At 43.0% G+C, this 27,762-nt stretch overlaps 2 protein-coding genes across 16 annotated transcripts in view; both read right to left on the bottom strand.

The window, feature by feature from the left end:
* Positions 1 to 884: 884 nt before the first annotated feature.
* Positions 885 to 7,566, bottom strand: scamp2l (secretory carrier membrane protein 2, like). Of its 2 annotated transcripts, none has more exons than XM_046393804.1 (9): positions 7,363 to 7,566; positions 6,174 to 6,239; positions 5,966 to 6,052; positions 5,071 to 5,200; positions 4,854 to 4,982; positions 4,332 to 4,491; positions 3,078 to 3,179; positions 2,464 to 2,581; positions 885 to 1,629 (listed from the first exon to the last, which is right to left on the bottom strand). In XM_046393804.1, the coding sequence occupies exons 1-9, from the start codon at positions 7,417 to 7,419 to the stop codon at positions 1,483 to 1,485; spliced, it is 996 nt and encodes a 331-aa protein (XP_046249760.1). In that variant the 5' UTR covers positions 7,420 to 7,566; the 3' UTR covers positions 885 to 1,482. The 2 variants fall into 2 exon arrangements, with proteins under 2 accessions (XP_046249760.1, XP_046249750.1); XM_046393794.1 differs by having other exon boundaries at positions 6,162 to 6,239; positions 7,363 to 7,565.
* Positions 7,567 to 8,562: 996 nt separating this feature from the next.
* Positions 8,563 to 27,762, bottom strand: part of myo9aa (myosin IXAa) — a 92,117-nt gene continuing 72,917 nt past the window's right edge. For 7 of the 14 annotated variants that reach the window (XM_046393647.1, XM_046393730.1, XM_046393711.1 and 4 more), the window contains 26 exons: positions 27,241 to 27,280; positions 27,014 to 27,136; positions 25,757 to 25,837; positions 25,434 to 25,544; positions 22,581 to 22,703; positions 21,539 to 21,688; positions 20,440 to 20,753; positions 18,200 to 19,963; positions 17,758 to 17,857; positions 17,337 to 17,543; positions 16,370 to 16,464; positions 16,092 to 16,225; positions 15,786 to 16,009; positions 15,459 to 15,575; positions 15,024 to 15,212; positions 14,836 to 14,886; positions 14,579 to 14,690; positions 13,840 to 13,901; positions 13,419 to 13,611; positions 13,161 to 13,289; positions 12,915 to 13,020; positions 12,688 to 12,819; positions 12,391 to 12,514; positions 11,336 to 11,541; positions 11,030 to 11,172; positions 8,563 to 10,902 (listed from right to left, as the gene is read on the bottom strand). In XM_046393647.1, coding sequence (XP_046249603.1) covers positions 10,409 to 10,902; positions 11,030 to 11,172; positions 11,336 to 11,541; positions 12,391 to 12,514; positions 12,688 to 12,819; positions 12,915 to 13,020; positions 13,161 to 13,289; positions 13,419 to 13,611; positions 13,840 to 13,901; positions 14,579 to 14,690; positions 14,836 to 14,886; positions 15,024 to 15,212; positions 15,459 to 15,575; positions 15,786 to 16,009; positions 16,092 to 16,225; positions 16,370 to 16,464; positions 17,337 to 17,543; positions 17,758 to 17,857; positions 18,200 to 19,963; positions 20,440 to 20,753; positions 21,539 to 21,688; positions 22,581 to 22,703; positions 25,434 to 25,544; positions 25,757 to 25,837; positions 27,014 to 27,136; positions 27,241 to 27,280 — 5,524 coding nt within the window. In that variant the 3' untranslated portion in view covers positions 8,563 to 10,408. The remainder of the gene's footprint in view (positions 10,903 to 11,029; positions 11,173 to 11,335; positions 11,542 to 12,390; positions 12,515 to 12,687; positions 12,820 to 12,914; positions 13,021 to 13,160; positions 13,290 to 13,418; positions 13,612 to 13,839; positions 13,902 to 14,578; positions 14,691 to 14,835; positions 14,887 to 15,023; positions 15,213 to 15,458; positions 15,576 to 15,785; positions 16,010 to 16,091; positions 16,226 to 16,369; positions 16,465 to 17,336; positions 17,544 to 17,757; positions 17,858 to 18,199; positions 19,964 to 20,439; positions 20,754 to 21,538; positions 21,689 to 22,580; positions 22,704 to 25,433; positions 25,545 to 25,756; positions 25,838 to 27,013; positions 27,137 to 27,240; positions 27,281 to 27,762) is intronic. The other 7 variants (XM_046393682.1, XM_046393758.1, XM_046393673.1 and 4 more) reach the window with 4 other exon arrangements.

Genomic DNA, 27,762 nt, shown 5'->3' with positions numbered 1-27,762 from the left:
GTAGGTTACATCTGCTTGAAGGCACTGAGGTCACTTCTAATTCAGCATTATAGTGACAAATGATTAGAAACATTCAGCATATATTATATAATATTCACAAGTAAAAACGCAAAAATCCTAAGACCTAACAACAAGTAGGTGCAGCCAGAAAATACAAACTACCTGCAACTACTCAGTAACACGTGAGTTTTGTCTGTAGTATAATTACTATGAATACAAAGTCAAAAGAGCTGATAATCAACAGATAAATATTAATCAACAGATAAATATTGTGTTCTTTCTGCTCGTGTAGTTTTTTTTTTTTTTTTTTAAGGAATACATCAGTACCTTCACATTAATAAACCTGCACCCTGTCTTTCATATTACGTCAGAAAACATCATTACAACTCCATAAGAATTAAAATGTGCCATCCCAGTTAAACCTCATCTTCATTTGCCCTCAGAAGAGCTTTTTTGGCTCCCTTCATCCAAACCAGAACGCTAATTAAAACAGTAGCAAAGACAAAAAACAACCAAAAACCCTTCACCCCACCACCTTCATTAATCATCAGCTTATTGCATACATTGTAACGCACATGAAAACATCAAATTTAATGAGCAAAGTTAAAACAGCAACTGTGTTCTTCAGTAGTTTAACATGTGACGGGATGCGCCTCATTTCACAGGGCACCCAGTCTGATCGCCTGAGAGGAAAGGAAGGAGAACTTCGTAGTTTAAAGTGTACCGCATGTATTAAAAATGTGCATCAGGCAGAACCACAGACTTGTTACCCTGTGACGCTTTACATGCTGCTGTACTGACAAAAACATGTATACATACATTATGTGGATCCATCTTTCCCTGATGGCGAAAACATTCTCATGTCAAGTATGTTTTTTTTTGTTATGTAATTTCGACTCTGTGCACAGGCCTCTGGATGTTATTTCTTCATTAACAGTGACACAGAAATACCCTAATACTTTCCCACCAGCATCTTTAAATAAATTGACTTCACTAAACAGTGAAGGTGAGTGGTGCATCGTAGATACTCTTAAATGCATCCCAGGGGTTGCGATGATGTGCTGAGGTGTTGCCAAATGGGCTTTTAGTCACACTCGGTGCGCCTCCTTTTCTGCCGTGTCTAATTCGGTTTCAGGTTGAGATTTTCTACATAACTTTTGATTGCGTGGATTTCGAACACGCTGTGTGTTGATGAGGGTTCAACAACAATGAAGACAAGTGCAAGTCTTTACATGCATGTCTTCTGTTTTGTACCGCAGTCTCTTTAGAAATTCATACGTGGAGAATGGAGACGTCTCACGAGACTGATGTTGAGGAGGGAAGAACGTCTCTCGTTCTAAGTTACTTGTTTTCATCAAAGAATCAAACCCCCATCCCTTAAACCTGCTGAAGTTTACTGGGACTTGACTAGTCTGTTATGCTGGTCAGAGAAGGGACAAGCCTGAGCCTGCACTAACAATGAGGGGAAACTGATGGATTTCCCTAACTCCTGCCGAAGGCCCCCTGGGCTGCGGAGGTAGCAGCACTTGCTGCGACGGTCTGCACATTTCGGTTGGTCAGGACTCCTTGGGAGAACTCCTGCTGGGCCTTGGTGAAACTGGCACCTGTCCTCCTGTACTTAGAGTGGACCTGAGGGAACGGGAGGAGGGACACCGATTAGGGCAGTGACAGGTTTATTAGTAAGATTAAGTGGCGACTCGCATCTGAAAAATGTGTCAGCTCTCCCTGCTGACCTGCACATCTGAGGGGTTTTCAAAGCGAGGCGAGCCCGAGTAAACTGGAAACTGAGTTAACCCGATTCATGTACAGTTCAGGCTGCGGTTGTTATTTCTGTAACAGGAGCTCATGTTTTCATTTCCATTTTTCTTTGTTAGAAGAACGTCGCACAAGGAAATGAATGTTAGTAAAATCTGGTCGACAGCAGTTTTAAAGGCTGTTTAAACGTAGTTTTAAAGGTTTCTGCCAATTTCTGTTCTCTTCTAAAGCAGATTTGGATCAAGACTCGAGCAGAACAATGTTTCCATCTCGCATTATTTGCCCTTGTCTCCATCTTCTGTGCTGTCCAGGTGCTGGTTGACTCTTTCCAAATAAATAATTTGTAGGCTCAGCTTTATGAGCTGCTTGTAACTGTTTAACTAGTTTCTCTTGTTACGTTTCTCTCTATGATCTGCATGCGTCCTCACCGGCTTGGGAGTGAAAATAAAAAATATGAAGCCACAGAGTGAATACATGTATTTAAACATGTCCACTGCTCCATGTTTGACTTCCTATTTTAATTCAATTAATTATAAGGCATCACCATCTTTAATTTCACCACAAACATACAGTGTGTCAACAGCAATTTACTACAAAATCTGTAGTAAATGTAACCGACCCAGAAACACATGATATACTTAACTGGTTAATATTAAAATGGTCACAAACTGTGACATGGTTCGACATTTAAGTTTTATATTTTCATACCATCTTCAGTAGGATGATAGCCAGGACGGCGTTAACAGTGAAAAATCCGGCCACCACCATCATAACCACAGCCACAGGCAAGTGTGACCCGATCATGCTGATGGATGCGATCCACCCACTGCACACAACAGAGACATACAAACAAACGTGTCACTTCACAGCTTCTCTACACTGACTTTTTTGGCACTAAAAGTACTATGAAAATTACTGAAATAAAGACAAATGAGCCAACTTTCCTCCGTGACTGATGGAAAAGCAGGAAGTTTGAAAAAGTGAATGATGGGGAAACTGAAATACATGACGTGATGCAGAAAAGAATCCCAAAATGAAAAGTCCCACACTTACAACGCAGCAACCCAGACAAGTTAGGGCAGCAGGAATCTGTCGAAGAGATGCAAGAGAGGAGAAACGGGGCAGGAATACACATAGAAACACATAGATGTGAATGAAGACTGAGCCAAATCTTAGCACCAATCTACTCCAAGCAGAGACTCACTGTTACCAATGAAAACTGAAAGGCGTTGCTAACAGTGAACAGCCGTCTCATGCGTCTACACCACACATTCACGCCTTCACCCAACATGCAGGAGATTATTAAAAAGGTTGCCACCAACCTGTTTCCCCACTTGGGGATCCCTACAGTCTGGATGATGTACACCGCCACTTGGAAGAAAAAGACGAAAAAGAAGAAGAAGAAGCTGAAGGAGCTGTCGGACCTAGAGAGGGAAAAAAAAGACAACACAAAGGGCATTTATTATGATATTTAGCATCTAAGGAGTTTGTTTTCTGCCAGACTATTAGATATAGATGTTAAACTTAACTGAAAAGACACAAAACCTGAGGTATCTTTCAGACCAAAGACACAAAACAGCAGTTTTTAAAACATTTAAAGAAACTTAATTTTGCAGATATTACAATATTAATTTATTCAGAGTATTTTTGATCCTTGTATCTGGGCTCTTTTCTTAGGTTAAGAAAACAAGTCATGGGGAAAATACAATTTTTCAGTGAAAAAAAAAGAAAAGAAATTAAAACAGGAACAGTAAGCAAGAAAAATCAGATATTAACATTTTCTAATATTAGTAATGGAAGCTGCTGAGTACAGAGCAGCTTCCAAGTACTTCCTCTAAGCCCTCAGGCTGAGTTGGAGGATGAAGGCGTTCACAAAGTTTTATTAAGGCAAAAAACAAGCTAACACAGCTAACTAACTCATCTTCATGTGCCCCCAATTCCACTGCTTGCATGATAAAACCGTTACATCCAGTCCTCTAAATATCTGTTCATCTGATCCGTCTCATGCCACACGGGTGCACTGCTGGGAACCCAAGAGGGTGCAGCGTCACCGCTTGACACGGGACAGAAACTTTATCGACCCAGTGAGCTCACACACACAAAGAGACAAGACGAGAGTGTAATAGTCGGAGAAGAACAGTCACAGAAGAATATCTTTAAATGGTGAGCTCACTGTGGAGAAGCAGCAGGAGCACCGGCGTAGGGAGCCAACCGATAAACGTAGTGGTATTTGTTGCATTGAGAGCGTAGTAAAAAAATAAATCAAAACAAAACCAAACCCTAGTAGCTTAATCAAATCTAATCATGAGATGAGTCCCCACATTATCTTATACACAGTCATGGAGAGAGAGATGATCTCCGGAGCTGGTCATATTGAACGAGGCGCTGAGTTTTAACGCGTTTTGCTAACCCCGTGCAGTCAATGTCGAGTGTGACTCAGTCTGGATGACCAGTTCAAGTTACCCGCGAGCAGCAATACCAGAAGTCAAGCAACCGGCCCGTTCTGAACAGAAACATAAACTAGTGCAGATGGAGGTATACATCACCGTAAGCACAAGGCTGCCAAACCAGCGTACCTGAAGGCCTTGTAGACGGGCCTGTACCAACAGATGAAGGACACAGGGGTAAAGAGGACAAACCAGAGGATAGACAAACCAAAGTCAACGCCGTTCTGAGTGTCTGCCGTGAAGTAAGCCAGGCAGGCCAGCACGTTGAGGAAGAGAGTGGCACTGTGGACTGCAGAGACACACGGTTGTTAAAATATCACCATCACGTAATGGAACAACAATATGTTTAGTATTTATGTAACAGTGATATTGAATATTTTAGGTGATTTAATAAGCTCTCAGGGTTGTCAGATCTTAATTAATCAATATCGTAGAGCAAAGTTGTTGAAAAAAAAGTAAAAAGTAAAAGTAAAATCAAAAATGTGGAGGATTACTACACATTTTTTACTACTCTTAAAACGAGTACTAAATACTCCTTAGTACTACTTAAAATGAGAGACATACGTTAACATACAAAACCGTCAGATGCCGATAATACTATCTGGATCAGTGGTGCTTCCATGATGAAAAACTTCATTCAGGGGTACGTACACATCCAGAGGTAATACATTCTCTTGCAGATCCTGCGGTAGTCCTCTGGGATTTCCTCCTCAAAGTCCTGATAGAAGCAGGGCTTCACAGGCAGGAACTTGGGGAGAGGAGGCCAGTTGTTCTCTTTAGCTGACAAACAGAAAAATTCACATTTGGATTAACGCTGCGAGCTGTCCGTCAGCTCCTGTCGCTCACACATGAGTTTACAGCAACCCACCACCAGTGCTGGACCCTGTGCCGGCGGTCCGGTTCTGTAACTCCTGCTCCTTGCGCTCCAGCTCAGCTGCTTTCCTCTCCAGCTCCTCCTGCTGTTTGATCAGGTTGGCCTGGCCAGCAGCTGCGGCTGCCTGGCGGGTGATGGAAGAGATGCACTCTGAACACTGAGTTTAATATTGTCACTACGACTCAACTGCAGCCCTGCGATGGGACATTCATCAAAAACACCAAACGCCAAGATACGCATCATAACTACCGACTACAATTTATCTATTTGATTTTAAAGCAGATACATATTTCACATATTTTTATTCTGGAATTTTACATTTGAAATTCTTGAATTTTGTGATACTCGTTTCTTATTTTCTGGAAGTTGATTGAAGTTGAAGAAGCTGATTCGGACTCACTACTGTAGCCCAACTGATCTGCCGATATTAAAATCAGGCCATGCAATAGCCCAGTTTTATGTTATGGCTGATATACTAATATAGCCAAATATGTTGCCCAATAAGTGACAAGATACTGCACCAAAGAGCACTGCAAATTAGATTTTTCTGAGAGTGAAATGGGCAAAAATATACTTATTTTAGCTGCAATTACTGGGGTGGAATAAACCAAAATCAATGAGTCTTTATCAGATCTAATTTAAATATGTTTAATTTATATGTATTATATTTGTAATGTTACATGTCTACTTTCTGCTACCACAGTCCAATCACCGAGTCAAAACGCTGGTTTATTATCATCGTCCTGTTATTCTGGACCTTCAAAGCCACCGCCAGTTCCCGAAGACACAGATGCACTCTGGTTAGTTAATCTCCACTGATGTGTGAAATGACTGAAATGTGATTTCCCAACAGCTTATTCAATTTTCCTTATTTCTAAACGTGACTCACCTGTGGGCTCTGCTCCACGGAGGTCTGCAGGATGGCGGGTTGAGAGGAGGCAGCAGAAATGGGGATGGTCTTGCCAGAGCTGTTTCCCTGTGAAACGGATGAACCAGTGATGCACTTTTAATGACTGACTGAGCTCTCAGTGATGGCACAACTACACACAGCATCAGCAGTGGTGGACAGAAAGAGAGGAGCTAACCATTTCGCTTACAGAGAACGGGTTGAACTCCCCCACGTTTTCCGCGACCCCAGCGGTGGCTTGTGCGATTGAGGCATCCTGAAAAACAAATGGAATACAGTTTGGTGTTTTGAAGTATCCACTGACGGAGGAAGCATTCAGATCCTTTACTTATGTAAAAGTAGCAAGGCCACACTGTGAATACACTCCCCCACAGGTAAAAGTATATATGTCTTATACTCATTATGCAGAAAAACAGTCCTTGTGAGTGTTTAAGTGGATTTCAGTGTGGTAGATGTTTAAGGTTGGGCTAAATTAAATTTAAATACTGCTGGGTGGGTTAATCTACAGCAGTGTGTTCTTAAAGATCATATGTTTCACGTGAGAACAACATAAAAAGTCAACTTTTCATGAATTCAGAAAAACTGTTTTGTTTTGTCTTTGTGACAATGCATTTTCCAGCTAATCCCGCTATCCTCAAAAAGATGATTTAGCTCAAGAAACAGAAACACTTAATCCACCACTGCACTGAATTAGTGAGGAGCCTCGGCCCTTCACGTTTTATTTGGTGTTATGAATGAGTAGGCCGCGTCCCAGAGTGTCCCAACCAGTCCAGGAAGACACACCACGTTAACTATTAATAGTCTCTTGGCCCTGGACCGCATTTGTCTCAGTTGAAACACAATTTCTCAGGTGTTGTCATGCTTTTTCTTCAAGCGAATGTGCCATTAGCCTACATTTACCTTTAACCAACACTTCCTGGAGCTATTAGATCTGAAAACACTGCGACGCGACAATTAGACTAAAAGTCAAACACACACAACCTAACAATGATCCTGTAAGACTGCAAAGTGCGCCATTAAATCCCGTAAAATCTGCCTCTTTCCATCAGTGGTGCGTTGACGGGGAGTCACAGTCGATTGCCATGTCTCAGCAGACACCTGTTCGTGGCTCTGCTTACCTGCGCAGGTAAGTTAACAGCCCTACGTGCAGCGTATATACAAGGTCTCATAGACAGGTTATCTTTATCAACAGCCTAACTGGACCACAACATGTTATATTTCATAACAGAGACGATTCTTACCCAGGAAATGCTGAGGCCAAACCCAGCAACCGACCAAACAGGTTTTGTGTTGCAGCGTATCTCTTTTCAGTCTACACTTTACACGAAAAAGCCTCCAAAAACTGGCCTCGCACACAGAAAACAACACGGCAGTCTCACCTGAAACGGATTTACGTCCACTGGGTCGGCGAAGGGGTTGCTGTCAAAACCCGACATCGTGGGGAAAAGTTTATCTTGGGTGAAACAAACGCGACAAGCTCCAGTTTCCCCGGCTGCTGCTCCCGGTGGTGCTGTGGTGAAACTGAGCCTGTGCGCATGCGCCGCTCGATAGGTGGACCGCGTCACCGGAGGCTGGGCCGGAGTCATTTCTACTCAATTAGACTTTATATTTAGAAATAATGTCATTTGGTTTCAAGTGTGCGATTCTCGTGACAGTCTGAGTTCAGTCCTCTTCACGACCGCCTTGAAATGAAATCCAGTCAGTTGAGGCAAACTCTTTGTGGTGAGCTCTTTTTAAAAACCTTATTTCTTTCTTGAAAGATTTTAAGTTGCCTTTAGGTGCTGCCGGAATTATGCGTTTGGAAAGCGACTGACTAATGCTGACTTAACCGGGAAAACAGGAATTTCATATGAATACTTTACTGTGAATAAGTTGGGAGCTAGTTACTGATCACTCTGCAGATTTAGGTCATTAGCACACAAAATATAAATTAACAAATAACTGAGATATTACCCAGAAGTATGTAGCCTCCCCTCTACCAGCTGCAACATTAAAGTGATGTTCACATCAATGCATCACTAATTATAATCCAGTAATATACGTTTCTAAAATTGACCATCAGATAATACATACTTTTTTTTAAGTATATTATTTTGATGCTAATAATTTTACATTTGGCACTTTAAATATATTTTAAAGCTAACACTTTTACACTTTAACATTTTCAATGTAGGACTTTGCATACACCATGAAATCCAAAGTTGTTTTGTTTCAGTGATTAGCTAAATGTCGTAAACACTTGAACTTTCATCACGGGTGGAGATTTTGAACAAATATTTTGCTGATCTCTTAAGCCTGGGCAGGTTGGTAGTACACTTTGTTATGTAACATTTCAGCTGTTGCATATGCTTTGTAACTGCTTTCACTTGTATTTATACAAACAAAATTCAAAAATAAGTATTTCTTGTTCTCTTTAGGCTATAGATATAAGCTCAGTTTCAATAACTTTATATAAGGATGATCTCAATTTAACTGCAAAGCCATTTTCTGTTTTCACCTGGAGGAAAATGGGGCCCCAACAGCAGATTGTCATTTCTCTGGCAAAATAAATAAATAAAATAAGACATGATCCCTGGGTAGGGTAAATCCTGCTCTTTTAAGTGCAAAAGTCAAATGAGTGTTCAGGACAGAAGCAGCAGCTAAAGGATGAAAAAATGCAAAAAGAAAAGACAGCAACAGGAAAAAAGACAATTCACATTATCCGTTCTCCCAAGTTGAATAAGTCTGAAAGTGACCACAGATCCCCCTAAATCAACAATACGGGATCCAGGCCATAACACTGTAACATGACACCCAAGATTGTGAACTTGCTTCAAAACGGCAGCGCCATTTGCGAAGGGACGTTATCATATTGGTTGTGCAATGATACATAATCATTGACCATGAGTCATCGTAATTAACCAATGTAAAATTCTTTCCTTGGATCAGGTACTACTTCAGGTCGCCGTTTTAAATGCGTCTTTGTTTTCCATGGAAGACATTTTTTCATAGGAGTAAAAGCACAGATGTAAATCATAAAATTACTGAAGACTGAATTCCATTTAGCTGCTTTAGTCTCGGGGTCCTGGTATTGTGCATGCTGGTCGTGCTGTCGTGGCTCACCAGGACACTTGAATAAAACTGAGTCATCTTTCGTGTTATTATTAACACCTCAGCTCACAAGTCAAAATGTCTCCTGCATAAAAGGCCTGTCTTCAAATATGTCATTGGGAGGTAATAACGAGAAAGTATTCGAAAATAGGCTTGAATAATAGACAAGGTGGAAATACACACTTACATGCCAAAATTATAAACATTCTCAACAATAACGACAGAAGCCGCACTGATTTTATGTTCTTGCTTGGTTGCTATTGAGCAAACACTTTAAAGACGGGAGGTGAGGATGGGTTTGGGGGAGTGGGGGGCTACAACATATTTCAAGAATAGAATGGCAATTGTCCACTATACTGTACATATGAACTGCACTGTACATTACAATTGTTGTATGGCTGTTAAGCAGTGAATGCACAGATTTTATACACATCCGACATTCTTTTACAGAGCTGGGATCCCCTTGGCTGGAGCACACACCAGCTGAACTTGGTCCCTTTGATGTCGGCATTTCCCTTGCGAGGGGAAAAAGCAGCACAAACTTAAAACGCATGAAGTGGATTTTTCTCATCCTCGAACATTCATACAGCATGAGCACTTGGCGCGCGCATACACACATGCACACATATGATCATCCACTCCCCAAATCCGTACGTTTCTGTCCCAGATACTCCAAAAAAAAAAAAAAGAAAAAAGATAAATATATGACTTCAACTACCCAGCACAAGCTGGTGTTCCGGCTTTGTACAGTATTTATACCTGTATATTATGTGCTATAAAGAATTTCTGTGACATTAAAATTTATTAAATAAGGGAAAAATAAATTTGTAATAACAGACAACAAACTGCTTACGCTGATTCTTCTGAACTGTAAACTCATAAAGCAGCTAATAAATGTGAGCTTTAAGTTCACTGTGACGTTTGTGATGCCTGACGTTGCCTGATTTCTTCTCATCTGTGACATTCCCTGACACCAAGTTGTCTTCTGCATATCCCAACATTCCCTTTTCTCGGTCCTCCCGCTCAGTGTGTCTCCTCTTGGAGCCGAGTTGAGCTGCCAAGGCACAGTTGGAGCACAGGTGGCAGTCTAATCCACACAAGAGGAGTCCTTCCACTGATTTCTGTCCCTCTGCCCAATATTCCCCCTCGTTCTGGGGGTGCAGACACTGTACACGGCACTTGGGGACACTCCTTGGCAGACTTCAACAAAGAAGGGCTAAGCAAGAGTGCTCTGCAAAGTGGAGATCAGTCGCTATTGCGTTACCTCCCTCCCACTGAGAAGCTATATGGCTGCCAAGGAGTTGGATAAGGAGCGCTTTTGTGTCCCAGGGTCCTTCATACCATGAATTCATTACTACCATACAACACCAGCTGCTGTGGTATGTCTGGAGGATCTCTGCCATGGTCTTCATCTTCTCTGGAGTGCCTCAAGGCTGAATGCTTGGTCCCCTTAAGTTTCTGTTTGCCCCTCTCTGGATTGAAGGTGCCTCGGCTTGTAAACTGGGGCCTTTCATCATACATGCCTTCCTGTTCTCCTGTAAGGCTACTGTCGATGCTGTCAGATTGGCAGGGTTGAGACGCATTCATAGCCTGGGCCTGGGCTGGACTTGAGCCTGGGGAGGGAGCCTTGGTGTGGAAACGAAAGCGCCGGTTGGTGGCAGAGGAGGAAGAGGATGATGGCTGGAAGTGAGATGAAGAGGAGTAGGAGGAAATACTGGAACAGGAGTCGACAGAGTCCAAGGACTCAGGCTGCCGCCTGAGAGCATGTCGTCGGGGGCTTTTCCCATCAGCCCCCCGGGGCCAGGGGTTAGTCAACACTGGAGCTCTCTCTGCAAAGGAAGTGCAAAACATGGAAAGTTTCATCACTTTTTTTCCACTTTCATCTTTTCTACCGAATTAAACATAAGAAAGTCACACATAAAAAGCTGAGTTATAATTTCTAGCATAATGACACACCAGAGAAGTCAGAAATGGTTCCCTCCGAGTCCACGTTGAGGTTTTCAGAGCTGTCAGCGGTACCAATAGAGGCCTCCGACTCCAGGGTCTCGTCATCTGATGCTCGTGCCTCCAGAGTCAGAATCTCAAAAGTCAGCTCCTCTCTGCAGGGGCAAACGTTATCCAGATTAACACATGAGCCGTGCGTATAGCCAACAGTAATACATGCAAATTGGAAATGTTGCTTTTGTAATTTCAGCTCTTTTCAACTCGTGTACAGATCGTGTAACATTTTCAGGACATTTTAAGCACAGCAAGGTTGTTTACTTCTCTTTCTGCAGGCTTTCAATTTGCTCGGTCAGCACTCTCTCCTCCTGCTGCATGGCTGCCTGCTGATGGTCTGAGATCTCAGAAAACGAGTTAGCTCTGTCTTCGTCACCACTTTCTTCAATCACGTCGGCCACGGATGGCAGCCGTGGACTAACTGGAGGCGAAGGCGTGTTGTAGCTTAGTCGCTGTACATGGCCTTTTCCCTAAGAGACAAATCAAGGAAAGACGGCGTCTTCTCACTAATGTGCGTATTGCATTTGTGCTGCATAAAAAAAAAACACTAAATGAAATGAACAGTTTTCATATTCAGTACATTTCACCACTTTTAGCAAGCAGCCACTCGCTCACACACGCGCACTACAAGACTGATCAAACCCAAAGACAGATACAGCACAACGTTACACAGACTTTACCTTTTTAGACACATTTGGCTGCTTAGAGCAAAAGTGAGAAGCAAAAAGAAGAGGAATCAGTCAGTAATGCCAGGATTCTACTTTAAATGGGCAGCATCAAGTCTCTGCAACTGATGTGCTGCCTCAGAACAATAGCTTCTATCTTTGTATGTCCCACACTTCACATGGCATAATGTAAATCTAATTAGAAGCGACTGCATGATTGTATATTGCTCTTACTTTTCCCCTCACACAAAGGACAGATTCAGAATACAGTCATAAAATGGAAAAACACAGAGGCTACGTGAGGAGGTCTCTCACGCTTTAGGGGAAGGAGATGACAGATGTTAATATTTGAAGAGATGACAACATGCAGTGAGTTGTACCACAATGACATCACCACAGGATGATGGCTTTTGGGATGCAATCTATGGTGTATGCATACGTACCATAGTGCGTGCTATGCTCATAAATCTAACAGCTATTAGTACGGGTTTCTGGGTAAAGGAAAGGAGAGGTTAGGAAGGAGAAACTGGGGAGGAGAAAGAGCAGCATAGAAAGGAGGAAATCAAGGCAGCAACAGCACTAAAAGGAGTTTGTAGGATGGCTCAGTCTGATAGCTGCAGTATTAGTCATATCACTCACGTTATTTGAACTTACCATTGACCGTCGAATAAGGGTCAGTCTACACTTGGCTTTATTCTCGGCAAATTCCAGGCTATTGATGTCCTTTAGTCGTACTTTGTATTTATTCATCTGTTCACAAATGATAAGTTCTACGCACCTGTGGAGGCACAGCAAGAAATAAAACCACTTAATGAAACACTTAACGAGGTCATAGCAGAATGTGAAAACAGTGGTATTACTTGTTCTGCACATGAACAAGATACATTTTTCCTCCGGGTCGGGCAAGCCCACCGCTGAATTGACTCTATATGACATTAAGGAAATGCTTACGCTGTTGTCTTGCCAATGTCCTGGACGCTCTGCAGTGGATCAGTGGTGTCGGGACAGCGCAGGATGCAGGGAGCAAAAACTATAGCCAAGGCGTTAGCCGACATGCGGTTTGTCTCCTCTTGCAAGGCAATCCTGAAAGCATGAATTCAGTATTAGAATGGTCTACCAAGAAGGAAATAAAGCAGTTTCATGTATTAATCTTAGTCTACCATAAGTTTTTCTGTTACCTGACAAGATGAAATATGAGGCGTTCAAGGGTGTTTAGGTGGGTTCTGCTTAGCTGGTCAATAACTGAATACACCCCTCTGATCGTTTCCTTTTTATCCTGCAGACCTGCAGAGGCATTTCCACAAGACAAGTCACCATTTACTGTTTACTTCACAGTAACAAAACAAAATGTTACTGTGGACTCAATCTCAAGTGTGGTGGAGTTTGAAAGCAGCTGAGCTGGAGAGCTGATGGCGACCACTTACCCATGGCACGTATAAACTCCTCGTACAGCTCAAACGTCATCAGTGGATTAGGCAGGTCTCTCAGCCACTGCTTGAACACGCTAGCAATAACATGGATGTTGTAGTCGTCCAGGTTCATGCTGTCCACATCTGTACGGTCGCAAGGAGAATACAGACACTTAGCAGTCACATTTAACTGTTTCCCACCCACGTTTCTCAACTTCACAAGCCGGCTAGCTCCATTCACCTGTCGGCAATAGTCTATAGCAAAAAGTTCACCTGTGTCGAGGCCCTGTTTGAGTTCCTTAATTTTGTTGGTTGAACCAGATTTTCTGTATATTCCTTCGCTGTAGAGGCCATGCATCTCAATGTAGTTGATGAGCTTCTCCACTACCAGGGGCACCGTCCTCTCGTCATTAGTCAGACGAGAAACTTCCACTCCGAACTGTCTGGAGGAAAGCTCTGGATCAAACTGTTCAAAGACACAGACATGGTGTGCTCAGCGATACGCACACAGCAATAAAGATCAAATATTTTAAAATTCTTACAAAAATTTTCAAAAAATATACATTCTCACTAATTACTGTGTGTTAAGAACTATACTGCGGCCGAGTAACAGTAGCCACCGTGCATAAAACCACAGTAACACAATTACTGTCATGGGACCTTATTGTGCGGGTGCACAGTATGGTTGGCTCACCTTCTTACTGCATTTGGTGGTCGTCTTCTGGCAGCACTTTCTGTGGCAAGCGTACCGGCACACTGGATAAACACAGCCAGAGAAATCAAACAGGTCATTTCCATTATCCACGGAAAGGCAGTGCCTCCTCATTATTCAGCAAAATTTGGAACAAAAGAGAAAAATTGTTATCGCTTGAGAGGGCAAAGCAGCATTAGCTGGCAAGGAGAAAACATCCTGCGCGAATAAAGGACAAGCTGTGTGGAGAAATCTCTGGAGAGACGGCGCCGCAGACCCCATGAGTCCAGTTGAAGACAATCTGATTAGGACGGAGGGAGGGTGGGGCTGAACACCATACTGTACACAGCTCAGCCGCAGACGTCTGTGTGTGTGTGTGTGTACAAGTTTATGTGACTGTGTGTGTGAAGACAATGTATGTACAGTAATTTATTTCAAGATCATATAAGCCCCATTTTTGGGTTTTTAATCTATAATTACTTTCAATACCTTTTAATAAGTTGATTATTTTGTCAATTAACTGATCGATCATTTGGAAATAAAGAAAGATGCGTGTTATTGATTTCCGGAGGTGAGACTGTCTTTATCACATTTAGAAAAGCAAAACAAACAACTATTGGAAATCATCCCTAAGAACTGACTGTTTACTAAATTATTTGTCCAAAACAACAACAACAACAAAACAAGAAAAAGTCCATAACAAGATAAAGTGTGCAGAATCCCTGGCGTGGCGCACACTCACATTTGCACACGCAGGCTCGGTCCATCATCCAGATGAGTGACGAGCAGAATTCACAGTATGTGGGGATGCTGTACTGGGTGGACTTGAAGATGTGGCCGTTATGCTCCTCCACCTGCAGAGAGCAGCAGAGCAAAAGTTCATCTGAAGTTCACGTTTATATGTGTGCTTTCTACTCAGCTCATCTTGTTATTCCAAATGAGCAAATGGAGGTGCAGACGGCAGGCTTTTCTTAACAATGAGAATGAAGACAAACTTACGACATCAGTGTCCTTTTTCCTCCGTTTTTTGCGTTCAGGTTTAACTACCTGCTGTAATTAAAAAATAAATAAATAAATAAATAAAAAAGAAGACATTAACAAACTTTATTAGATATGACACTGCAGATGTAAGCAGCTATTAGTAAAACTAATCCTGGTGCAGTCAGGAGGCTGTTCGGTGCCTTTACCTTGCTGAGTGTGTTGTCCAGAGGTTTGTACTCAGTCATGAACTCATCCAGGAAAACTTTAAAGGTGTTGACCCACACTGTGACAGGAGACTCTCTCCAGTCCCTCTGCTCTTGTCTCATGGTCTTCTCCAAGATGTCCTCAAACAGAGCGTAGAGGTCTTTGTAGCGAACTCGCTTACCGTCGTCCATCTGAGGAGAAAGACAACAGGAGTGTTTATCTACTTGCGATGGAAACAATGTTCCCGTATATAAGTTCTGGTTCGGTTATCAACATTTTCAAACTGCTGAAAAGTGATTTGATCACAATCTGTTTCCACTCCAGATCACGGTCCTTGAGGATAGATATCACAAGTGATATTTATAGATATTGGCTATAACATCAAAGAATATTTTCCAGCTTTAAGTGATCAAGTAAAAGGTGTCTGCAGCACTTACTGCCAGCGCTGTGGAGAAAGAGTTGAAAATGTTCAAACGGAACTCCTTCAAAGCCTTTTTAAACACGACGTCCACCATAGTGTCCTTCTTGCTGTCCTCTGTGTCCAAATCGCTGATCTTAAATAAGACCAAAATCATCTCAGCATTAATACAAACTACCGCAGCTCAAAGAAACAATGAAAAACTGAGTACTCAAGTTCAAGAGTGCACTGTGTTCATCCGTTACTCTCCTGGAGAATTTCAGATGTTCGAGTACACGTGCGAAGCCACAGGAGCATCTTTATCCATAAGCATCAGCAGAGTAAGACCGTGTGGGTTTGTCAGTACCTTCTTCATGAGGAAGTCGTTCATGCTCCTGTAGTCGTTGGCGCAGGTCAGGATGTGCAGCGCGTCATTCTGCCACTGAGCAGGTTCCAGAGCCACGCTGCTGATCTTCACACTGCGTCTACGCTTCACCTTGGGGGACGGCTCCTTGTTCTCTTTCAAGTCTCTGAAGCCCCGATCCAACGTCAGATCGGGACTGCAGGGGGGCGACATGTTTTCCTGACCTGCTGAGAGGAGGAGAATTTTACTGAGCTTCTTTTAGGGTAGCCGTCTTTGAAACGTCCCTGCTCTGGATTTTGGATAATGTACCTTCTCCAAGCAACGGCCCAGTGTCTCCATATTCTCCATCCAGCGAATCAGCCCCACAGATCAGCTTCTCTCTGGATGTCTTCTTATCTCCATACTTGGTCTTGCCCCAGAAACGCATCCTACCACGAACCCTGCTGCGAATTCAAACAAAATTGATAAAAAAAACCTTTGATTACTGATGTAAAATGAGATCAAAGTCTAAGCAGCTTTAAACTCCAGCTTATAAAACTCTTATAACAATTTATATTAAGGTCAAGACACAAAGAAAAAAGTCAAACCTTCCATCTTGTGAGTTCTTGCGCATTGAGTCCACTTTGCCCAAATCTCCGGACGACATGGCTTTGTGCATCTTTTGCTCCTCAGTGCTTGCAGGCTGAAATAACATCAGGTTGGATTACATATTAAAAACATGGCAAAGGCCTCTCTATTTTGTATTTCCATCTGGTCTAGTATGTTATGATGAGTCCAAGTTCAAGCCAGTAGATGGCAGCATCACATCACCGGAGCTACACCAGCTGCAGTGACCATTTACTAAAGTAAAAACAATTTATAGCATCATATTACGAGGTAATAACATAACAAATAACACCTATTGATATAAAACTACATTCTTAAACAAGGAACAAATCAGTTTTCCAAGGAAAAGAAAAGTAAGTAAGTAAGAGAGTAGGAGTTTGTTAAGCGACCCCCTCCTCCCCCCCAAGGTTCCACATATTCGTGACTAGTGTGACGTGGTGAGAGAGGAAAGAGAAGCAAGTGACATGCAAATACTGTTAACTGAGCAGGAAGACTAAATCAAGGTGAAAAATCACTGTTAGAGCTGTGAGAGAAAGAGGAGCCAAATTATTTTAGAAAAGCAACTATATTAACTGTTCTAAGAGAAAACACATTTCAAAAATTGTCCTGCGGCTGTCAATTTGACATTCGCTGTATAAAATCATTTCTAGAGGATGTCAAAGTTTTGGATTTACGGTTATCTGACAGCCTTGAACGCATGTCTTTAAAAAACTGACATCAATATTATGGTACATTAAATCAATGGAGCAGGCATTTCAAAATGTCTTTTGTTACTTTTGAAATGTATTCCACTCTTAATGTAAGCAACAGTTTGTTGAAGCTCAGTCTGAGTCAGAGGTGTGATGAAGATCTGTGCTCGCTCTGCTGAGGGGGTTAGAGACGACACAGGAAATGACACGCGGTAAGAACGCAGAGAAGGCCACTGCTGGCGTGGATGGCGCCTGTTACCATGTCTGAGTCACTGAAACAGGACTCTCCTAAACCCGCCTCCGTGGAGCTCTGTTTGGAGAGCGGCAGAGTATAATGACGCGGGCTGTCGCCATCATAGTTATCCTCGTCTGAATCGCCCCCAACTGAGAGGATGGGGGCGCGGGTGAGGAAGTCGGAGCGCGTCCGTGCCATTCTGGCTTTCTTTTTTTGGCCCGCCCTGCCAACCTGGAGTTTACCAGAAGTGATAACAGCATGTTTAAACAACCTGTGGAAGAGCTTCAGTACATTTTGTTCTTCATGTTGGTCAGATGTGTTGTTTTTAGCGTTAATTATCCTGACGAGATTCATTAATTCATTCACAATGCAAAACGGCACTCCTGCAAACACATGCTGAAAGTCTATTTTCTAAAAAAGAAAAAGAAAGACAGAAGCCGCTTACATCACGCACTTTTGCTCCTTTGGAAGGTTTGTAAGCTGGTGTGGGTCCCTCTCTGGGTGAAGCTACAGCTGCTTCTTTAGAGACAGCATCACTGTTGAACCTGACGCACCAAATGAGGAAAACATTAGTACAGAGTGCATTAAGAGGCAACCAAAACCAAGTCTGTCAATGAAACTGTTACTCATTTTAGTTATTTAAGTAGAAACGTGTTTTACTGTCCCCGTGAATGTAATTAATCATTTATGTTTACTTCTATTTTTTTACCATTTACTTATTTGTTTATTTCACAGTCTTTCTTTTTTGTTTTTCTTGCATTTGTTATAATTGAGTCATAATTACGACAAGGAGATGTTTGAAATGTCAAGAAAAAGAAAAAAGACAGAACATAACAAAACAAAATTACATGCTGCAAAAAGCAATGATGTATTAATCTTTAACTCACTTTGCAAATGTCACCTTGTCCTTTGGAGAGAAGAAGATGTTGCCTGGCTTGTCTGTCATACTAACTGTGGTGACTTGGTTACTTGGTGGCTTCTTGTTGGCTGCTCTCACTCTGCTTCCTCCTCCATCTTTGGTCTCCAGTGTGAGTTTGGGCGCCCACCCCTCAGCAGGCCTGCGTCTTTCTCTGGGAGCAGAGGCAGGTGGTGGAGGCAGCTGGGGGTGAGGGGCACGGCCCTGGCGGTCTACACCCGGAAGAGCGTGCACTGATGGATCAGTGGAGTCTGAGTATTTCCTAGCATGAGGAGCGAGTCCTGATGTTCTCTCAAACAGCATTGAGCTGGGTCTAAGGGGCTTGTCTGAGGCTGCTGCTCCATCAACATCTTGTCCACCCTGTCGACTCTGCTGTATCCTGTGCAGAGCTTCTCCCCTTTGCTTCTCGAACATGTCTCTCTCGTACTGAGCGAAGAAAAGCCGCTGCTGTTCCAGCGCTTCTTTCTGTTGTCTGATCTGCTCCATCATCTCCTTTTCATTCTGCTGCCGCTGACTGCGCTGCCTCTCCTCTTTCTCCTCGTTCAGTCGCACCAGCTTCTCTAAGACAGTCTGGTCAACCTGAGGGACAGAGGTGGACACAGGGGCGGGATCTTGAAGAGCAGGGGCTGTGGGAAAGTGTGGTTTCCGTGGCGATGGTGTCAACTCCCCTGTCTGGGCTGCACAATCTCGAACCTCTACAGGGGGACGGACAATATCACTTAGCTCTTCGCTTAGTGGCATTTCTTTCTGCATGCTGATGACCACCACCACGGGTCGTCGCGTTGACTCTCGCCTCTCTGTAAGTGGCTTGGTAACAGTTGTGGCGCCTGTGGAGGCGGCTGCCTCTGTGTTTTGTTGAGGCTCATCTGCAGGACGACGTGAGATGACCGTGCTGCCCTCGCTGGTAGGGACGTAAAAAGTTGGGAGGTAGTTCTCAATTTTGGGCGGATGTGTGAGGGCAGAGGAGGCTGTCAGATCCATTTTGGTCTGGTCCTGGCTGCCTGGGTGCGCAACAGCATCAGAAACGCATGTCCGATGTGGTTCATCTGGCTTTGGGCTCGTTGAAACAACTTCTACATTAGGCTCAGATACTGGAGCTGTGGAAGGAAGAGGGGAGCAGGGCTCGCTATCTATCATCTCTTCTGTAGCCTTGGGTGGCTCTTCATCCATGCTAAGAAGCTCAAAGCTGCCTTTGGAGCTCTGGCTGTCTGGTGTTCCCTGGGGGGAACGAAGAGGCGGTGTTGAAGGGGGCACCAGTTCGACAGACCAGCGCCGTTCCTCAGATGGCGATGACGCTCCGCCGCTGGTTGCCCGCACCTTGAGGAGCTCCAGGCTGAACTTGGCCTGCTCCAACTCTCTCATCCTTCGGCTCTCTCTCTTGGCCCGAGTGGTTTTTTGGCTGGACTCATCTGCAGTTCTGGACCTCTCTCGCACCACCACAGTGGATGTTGGGAACGAGGCCGATGCTTCAGTTTGGAGTTTAGAAGATCTAGCATGTTCTCTTCCTTCTTCTTCCTCTGTAAGTGCACCGTCGTGGGTGCTGAGGATTTGCAGGCTCCTTTCTCGCTGCTCGTAGGACCGATCCTCCCATGTGCTCAGGTCCAACCCCATGATCCTCTCAGGCAGCTCCTCCTCTTCTTCTGGCGAGAGACTCACCTGGCCATTCTGTAGCTCAAGCAGCTTCTCCTGCTGCTCCTTCGTCTCTCTCAGTCTCTGTTCTCTCAGTTGTTTTAAACTGCCAATCAAGAAGGCACGGTTACAACTTTAGCTGATGTGAAACTACTTCTCACTCCAATTATCAAGATAAATTTTAAACAGTTAAAGTTTTTCAGAACAAATAATTAGGACCTCAAGTAGTCACCAAACTTCCAGTCTGATTTAATTCTTGCTCTCAGCTGCTCAGCTGATTGTAGAGCTGCTTTGGGGTGGATTGCTTGCGTAATGGCATGCTCTTACCCAGCCTGGTCTATAAGCACACTGAGCAACGGCCAAATACACTGTAGGAGCTGTGTCCAAAGATTAATCTGATTTTTCACCAGCTTGCGCAAAAATCATGCAGTCACCCACTCTTACAAGTGTTTTTCTGAGTTTTTTTTATAAAATGCTCAAATGTTCACCTTTGTTAATCTTAACTCATTTTTATCACAAGAAAAAAGCTGCACAGGTGCTACTGATTAGGTAAGGAAATATGTGTTTTAGAGTACTGCTTACCTTTGCCTGGCGAGGTAGCCTCTGCCAACTGCCTGTAGTTGTACCACGGCGGCATACAGGCGCAAGTAGGCCTCTCTGGCTTGATGACAGCGCCAGGCTGTCTGAATAACCAGAGCGGCTGTGCAGCGCCGACAGAGCCATAACCTCCAAGCCCTCTGCAGCACCAGAGCTGCTTCCTTCCACAGCCTAAACCTCTGACGCTCCCTGTAACCTCGCCAGTGGGTCTGCAGACACAAAGCTGCCCCCTCCTGGACAGTAGGGTCATAGTCCTCCTCCTCTTCCTCTTCTACAGGCCGGTACAAACGCCACCATTTCTGTGATGAGATGATGATAATGATTTATTATTTTCATGATACTACCTTCAGTGTGTTTTTTTTTTCTCTTTTTGGTCACAGGCTATTTTCATTGAGAACATTTCCATCTGTTCATGAAATGAATGAATCGAAATGAATTGAAGTGAATCTTTTACCCAACCAAGACAGTTTGAAAAGGTCTCAGCTTGCTTCTAATCGAACACTTATGTGGTGTGTATGTGGTCATTATTTTTTACCATCTAACCTCTAATACCAGAGCTTATAATCAGCTATTACTTTGTGAGCTCTTTCTGACACCAGAGAACATAAAACAGAGTTTGAATTCACTGTGCGGGTTGTACTGACGCAAGGCAACAATCGCCAAAACTGTCCAATCAACGTGTTTTTATTTCATGTTTGCTCCTTTCAATTCATTTGCATAAACTCAGCGTGAACAGGAACGGAATCAAAATGCAGCAATGTGAATCATTATTCATTTCTTGATCTGGACCAAATGAACTAAAACTACAGGTGTGAACACAGCCTCAAATAAAAACTCGCTGTCTTGGTCTAAAAAGTGGATTCATTCATTTAGACGACAGAATTGGGTAAAACTATAATGTGACGTAGTTGTGTTATTACAATACAATTCTACTCTACACGTTCATAAGCAATAACAGTGAATTAACGCTCAGCCGGAGCATCTTCAAAAACTATAAAAAGTGATTTAAGTCACCCAAAAGGAACAGCAGACAGAAATGTAGATGAAGATAAGAGCAGCAATGATGAAAAGCTCTGTACTGAACCTGGATGCAGATTGCCGCTTCTCTCATCCTGACAAACTGCCTCCTCTCCAGCTGGGCTCTGAATCGCCGCTGCAGCATGACGATACGTCTCAGAACTTCCTTGTGGAGTAAGGCCTGCAGCCGCTGACGCTCAGCCTCCCGCAAAAACACCTGAGGGGAGGGGCAACGATGAAGTCAGCACAGGGTGACTCACACGCTTAATAAAAAATGGGGTCGTCTGGCCATGCACAAAGAGATATACATATATATACACACACACACACACACACACACTGAAATCACTGGCCGGATACACGGCCACAAATATGTCAGGTATGGTCCTCTAATTATATAGACAACATGGAGGCGTCCATCGTGTCTCATTCATAGCGAATATGGGGCACTATCTTCATTACATCCTTCTTTTCAGAGGGAGGATGCTTTCAGGTAATATGATGTTGTTCCCAACACACGTCTATGACTCTATTTATAGTGTGTGTAATTCAGCAGTTTAGTAAACTAGCAGAATTTGAGTCATTTAAGACCCCACGTTACTTTGAGTAAAGATGTTTTGTGCTGGCATTTTGCAAGAGATAGTGTAACACAAATAGTACAATCAGCTTTAAAATTTCTTTTCACTGATGTCACCGAACAGACATGATGCAACAGAAGAAAATTGCTAAAGCACTGTTTCACCCCGACTTTCCATCATACATCTGGATTATATGCTGTAACTGCTTGAAGCCTGAAGTATATTGTGTTATTATGTCTTATTTCTTCATCATGTTCCAAAACTTTACTGAAGCCACATCAAACTTCAGACTATGTTAAATATTCAATATATTTTTTACAGCTGCACCACAAACATCATATGTCATCTTTATCTTTCATGCAGATCTGAACGAAGCTCAACTGTGCAGCATTCACTTGTAATGGCGAACATATCATTATTACAATGCAGACAGACGTGACGTGCCACACTGAAAACACATGTCGAATAATGTTTTGCCGCACTGATTTAAAAGAAATGCAAAGAGGAAAAAGGAGATGGGAGAGCAGATACCATCGTCTTTCCCACTTGGTTCCCATCTGGTTGCAGGTCCAGCTGGTCCAGACACTGCTGGATGCTCTCTCTGGTGGCACTGGTGCCCTCTGGGAGCAGCACACGGAAGTGACGCACAAAATCCTATTAGGAGAACAAGAAGATGTCTTAATGAGAAATAAGTTTAACTGTTCAGGATTTTATGTTCCAACCAAAAGGTTTACTTTCTGCTAAGGCCATCAGTTTTCCTGACACTCATATCAGCACAGGATGAACTGGGCAGGGATGTAAACACAGCGGCCTTGAATGGCCTCCTGTAGCATCTCTTGGGCAGAAACAAACTGTCAAGGCACATGTGGTTTCAGGTAAAAGTCCATGCAGTCCATATTTGCAGGGGTTCAAACATCACGGTATAAATATGCTGAGCTCCCACTCTTCAAACTGAGGCCGATTGTCTGAATTCAATACACTCTGCACCGTGAGCTGTAGGGGGTGGATGGGGAAACAGATGCTGTGTTTATACAATTACAGGCATGGGGAGTGTTTCGGAGACTCGAGGACAATGGAGAGGCTCTGTCCTGAAGAGCCGGGAAACAGCAGAGTCCTTCAAAGTGATACCATCATCCCCAAGATATTTCTCATTAGTGCTGACTGCAGCACTAACTATGTTTGGAGGAATTTCTGTTCAATGACGAAGCCTGACACTGAAACCATCTGAGCGAGCTCATCCACACAGCTACAGACTTATGAGTTTTACAGTCAGTTACGGAGAGTTTGAAAGGTCGGCCTAATAATGTACAGTATAATATCGTTTTAATATTTGTTTAGTACAACGATGTAGAATTACTCACTCAAAATCCTATTGCAGTATATGTATAGTAAAAGAAATCAACAAAATATACTTTAAATATTAAAAGTAAAGTAAAAGTAAAAATATGTATAGTAGTAAAAATGGCTTTGTGACTGATAGCTACTTTACATGCAGTTGGGTAATTTTGTCCAGTTGGCCCAAACCAAGATGTCCGGCCTCTCAAAGTGTCGCAAGAAAAATCTGAGGGGCCGTGAGATGATTGAAGAGAAGCAAAAACAAAATTCTACTATACAAATTCATATATATCTATATATATGTATATACACATACATTTTTTACTTCTTCAGTTTTTGTGAAATGTTGGATGATTTTTGTCATCAAACAGTAAATTAAACAGTATGAGAAGTGTGAAGAGTAAAAATCTCGATGGTGGAGCTGAAAACAACTCACAGACATGACAAGGAGGCCCAACTGGACACGGACACAAACTGTGGTGGTTTTTAACAATACTTTGTATTTTTAAGATTATCACAGGGTGTTTTATGGAAAATATTTATCAGCAATTATAGCTGTCACATAATTTGCGAAACATCTATTTAACAAAATTGGTTCACACATGGTTGCACACACAGTAAGTAAATGTACTATTACTTTTCACCTCTGAAACTTTCTGGTTAAGTTGAAAAATACTTTAATTGTCCAAAGTGATGTCTGCGGCTTATCCTGAGTTTTTGATCAGCGTCACTGCTGTCCAAATGACTCTGAAATGATTGATCAATTGAATTTGTGAGGCAGCAGGAGTCTTAGCACTCAAGATCTCAGAAGAACGACAAAGAAAACCTAAAATATCCTCACAGCTACAGTAGATACACTATGGTTTTATGGGAAAATAAGTCGATAATTTTGTGAAGTGACTTGCACGGTGACGTCACCTTTGGCTAAAATCTCGACTGGCATGAACAAACATTCAAAACCACAAACTGGAAACTAACGTAAGACACAACTGGAGTGGGAGTGAGCCGCTCCCCAAGGTTTTCTGTCCAAAGTCTCATTTTCAATCAGCATAAAACACAATCTGCTTTATTAGTCATGCAGCGTTTCTCACAGCCGTGACATCATTCTCATGAGAGCCAGTGTGGTTAAGATGGCTGCCACCCAGCGTCCCACATAATTCCCTCCTGATACAACACACATCTGCGATCACTGGCGCCTAAACCCACTGAAACCTGAGCACGGTTTAAGTTTTGGGAAGTGAGCAGTGTGGAGAGTGGTGGTGCGTCAGGGCTAATGTGATCCGCCATCGAGCATTTGCTTCCTGGATAATGTGATACCTGGCATTTCCAGGAAAAGATCAAAAATAGTGGATGAAGTGGGTCTGTAGCAACTCTCAGGACAACTGACACCATTTAAAGGAGAATGACACCAATTTTACACACAAAGGTCAGAGATCACGTTATGGTTAGTTCTCCTCAGCCTGTGATGACTGTTGTGCGATGTCTTCTGTGGCTCTGGAGGAGGTTTATTATGTCTTAAAAATAACTACAATTTTCAATATTTACCAAGCATGGAGGAGGTTTAATTACAGGAGGTGGAGAATCCAGTATTTTTGATGCAGATCGAAGTCCAGATATTTTTCCGTCAGCTGCTGTGATTCTGCACTGTTCCTTTCATAATTTTACAGGATTCATTATAAATGATAGACCACAACTGTTGCAAGAAATATTCAGATACTTAAATAAAAGTACAATACTATATTATAATCTTACTGGATTGAAAGTAAGAGCGCAGAGTGTCATCAGCAAACATTATGAAAAGTTTTAAAACTGTAACAATCTTTAAGACATAACTTTGCTGAGCAGAATCTTAATCTGCAAATGCTTAAACTCAGTATAACTTTCAAATTAACGTAAAGCAATATTTCCTACGCGCTTACCTTCCACAACTGATTAGCAAAATTCTTGTGAAAAAGCTTAATGTGTGTGCTGTATTTATTTATCTTATTTGTTTACTAAGGGAATATCAGCTAAAACGTATCCACTGGGTGCGAGACGTGTGTCTGTTACCTTGAAGCTGTACTTGATGTTGTAGCCCGACTGGCGGATGCGCACAGTCTCCAGCATACCCGTGTAACGCAGCTGCCTCAGCACCAGGTTATCATTGAACCTTAAGGGCAGCTGAGAAGGAGAAGAGCCAGAGGGGAGGACAGAAAAAAACGATAATCGAGGAGGGTCGAGGAGAATGACAGACAGAGGAGAAGCGACAGGCAGCAGGGGTTACAGAGAGAAGAGGGGGAAATGATAAACAGCTTTAGAAAAGTTCAAAGGAAATGAAAAATGCTTTGAAAACTAAACCAAAACAGTCCAAGTCTGGAGCGAGCACACGGTACCTTCTCAGCATTGGAACGGATGCACTTGACAAAATAAGGCTCAGACTGACCCAGAGTCTCCATTAGCTTATTGAGAGAGGCCTAGAGAAGGAGACACAGAAACAAGGGAACAAATTCAACACGAAGCCGGAATATAAAGGCACACAGAGAGACACGCGCTGGTGTTCCCTCACAGCCGCCTGACAGGCAGCAGACACAGTCAGGTGGCTCCATCAGACATGCAGGACCCTAACTCTTTGCTGTGAGATTAAAGTCACTGCCTGGGGCTCAAAAATACGAGCAACATGTCTGCAAAAAACAAAATGAATTTTCAAGTGCCATTATTATGTGTGTAAACATATGCACATGTGTGTCAGCATGTGTGTGTGATAATTCGGTGTCAGGAGGAATTCAGTCCCCCCCCCAACCCCGATGGGAGATTAAAGCAATCAACGCAGCACAGGATGTGGGAAGTGATGTCATCCACACACACACACACACACACACACACACACACACACACACACTGGGGCCAGGACCGCCTGCCAGAGGGGCCTCAGCACTCATCTGTACCTCCAACAGCCGGAGTGCAGAGTTCACTTTTCAAAGAAATGAGGGAGAAAACAGCAGATTTTGGTTGGTTAAAAGTCTTTCCGAGCTGGCGTGTTAGCGGCTGCCAATGAGCGGCTAATGGAGATAACCAGATTATTCTGAATGTTAAGGGTAGTTGTCAGCCTCATTCATCTCATTTTTGAGACTTGTAAGAGGAAAAGCTGTCCGCCAACAACTGCTGCAACAAAGAGGAGATCACATTTCACAGTTTTCCCCTTTGTTTTCAGCAGGTCAAATGGCAGGGATAAGCTCATGTTTTTCCTCCTGTTTTCACGGTCTCATCTCAGAGTAGCTGGACATTAGTGAGGAAAAGGCAAACTTTCTACTTTCTCACCAAATCAAAAGCATTTTTTATGAGACATTAATTCTTTTTTGTTTTTTTTTTTGCTTAAATTCCCAGACATGATATCACACTTGTTAAGACTGTCCGGTGGGTGTGTGAGCTACGTAATAGACTTCACACACATATTATGGACAAGTACAGGGATAAGGCAGTGGACAGCGGAGGCCGTGGGCAGGCAGGATAACAGAGAGACGTAAAGGACACACCTTGTTTTTATAATTTTCACAGCTGGAGGGAGATTCCTCAGGCCAGCTCTGTTATTTTTACAGCGAGCACTGACTGGTGAAGCAGTTTGTGTGTGTGTGTGTGTGTGTGTGTGAGACCTGGAACTGTGCGCTGATACTGGGTGGTTTCTTCTTCTTGTGGAGATGCAGCAAGGATTTGGTGATACGGTCGGGAAGAGTCAGGTTGCTGAGGTACTTCAGTGACTTGACGTTCAGTAAATGCTGCAGGTGTGAATCACAGTCACAGTCGGTAATGATCATAACACAGCACTACATTCAAAGCTTTGCCTTCTGTTCAGACAAATTAAACATGTACTGCATTATACCTTCGGAAGAACCGGCTTTGACTTGTAGTTTTTGTTCCTCCTGTTTAGAAAAACAGAAAAGTTAATCCAGCTATTTTAAGCAACAAAACCGCATTGACTGAATGCTTCGCAAGAGGGTCGTATTCCTGTCAAAAAAGTTAAAACTTTATTCATCCCTGTAGGGAAATTCTCTTTTCACTTGTTTGGCTGCACAGGGAGGTGAGAGGTGAGTGTCAGCTACATAACAGCACTCTTGGAGCTGGGAGGAATGTGGTGATCGCTGAAGGACACTTAAGCAGGGCAGATGTTCGCTGACACTGAGTTTGAACTTTCTTTTAGTTTTACGGATGTCTCCAGGCCTCTGGGCCACACCGCCGACCAAAAGAAGTAAAACAGTGAAATAGAATTATGCTGGCAACAGTTTTGTACTTTACAATCAGAAAGAAAACCCTGCAAATCAGAAGAAATACTGCAATGATGTGAGTCCTGTGTGATGTCTAAATCAGTGTTAAAGAGGAGTTTTATGGTGACTGCGGCTGCGTC

This window comes from Scatophagus argus, chromosome 1 (assembly GCF_020382885.2).
Source record: "Scatophagus argus isolate fScaArg1 chromosome 1, fScaArg1.pri, whole genome shotgun sequence".
NCBI classification, from domain to species: domain Eukaryota; kingdom Metazoa; phylum Chordata; class Actinopteri; family Scatophagidae; genus Scatophagus; species Scatophagus argus.
Note: the sequence above shows the minus strand (reverse complement) of the source record. Positions and strands in the feature narration are given on the sequence as shown.

Bases quoted from the DNA above. Each gene is read 5' to 3' on its own strand.
- scamp2l (XM_046393794.1), bottom strand. From the start codon at position 7,419: ATGTCGGGTTTTGACAGCAACCCCTTCGCCGACCCAGTGGACGTAAAT. The intron at 6,240-7,362 runs GTGAGACTGCCG...TTTGTTTTTCAG, and splicing joins TGGACGTAAATCCGTTTCAG to GATGCCTCAATCGCACAAGC. The intron at 3,180-4,331 runs GTACGCTGGTTT...TTCCCTCTCTAG, and splicing joins CCCGTCTACAAGGCCTTCAG to GTCCGACAGCTCCTTCAGCT.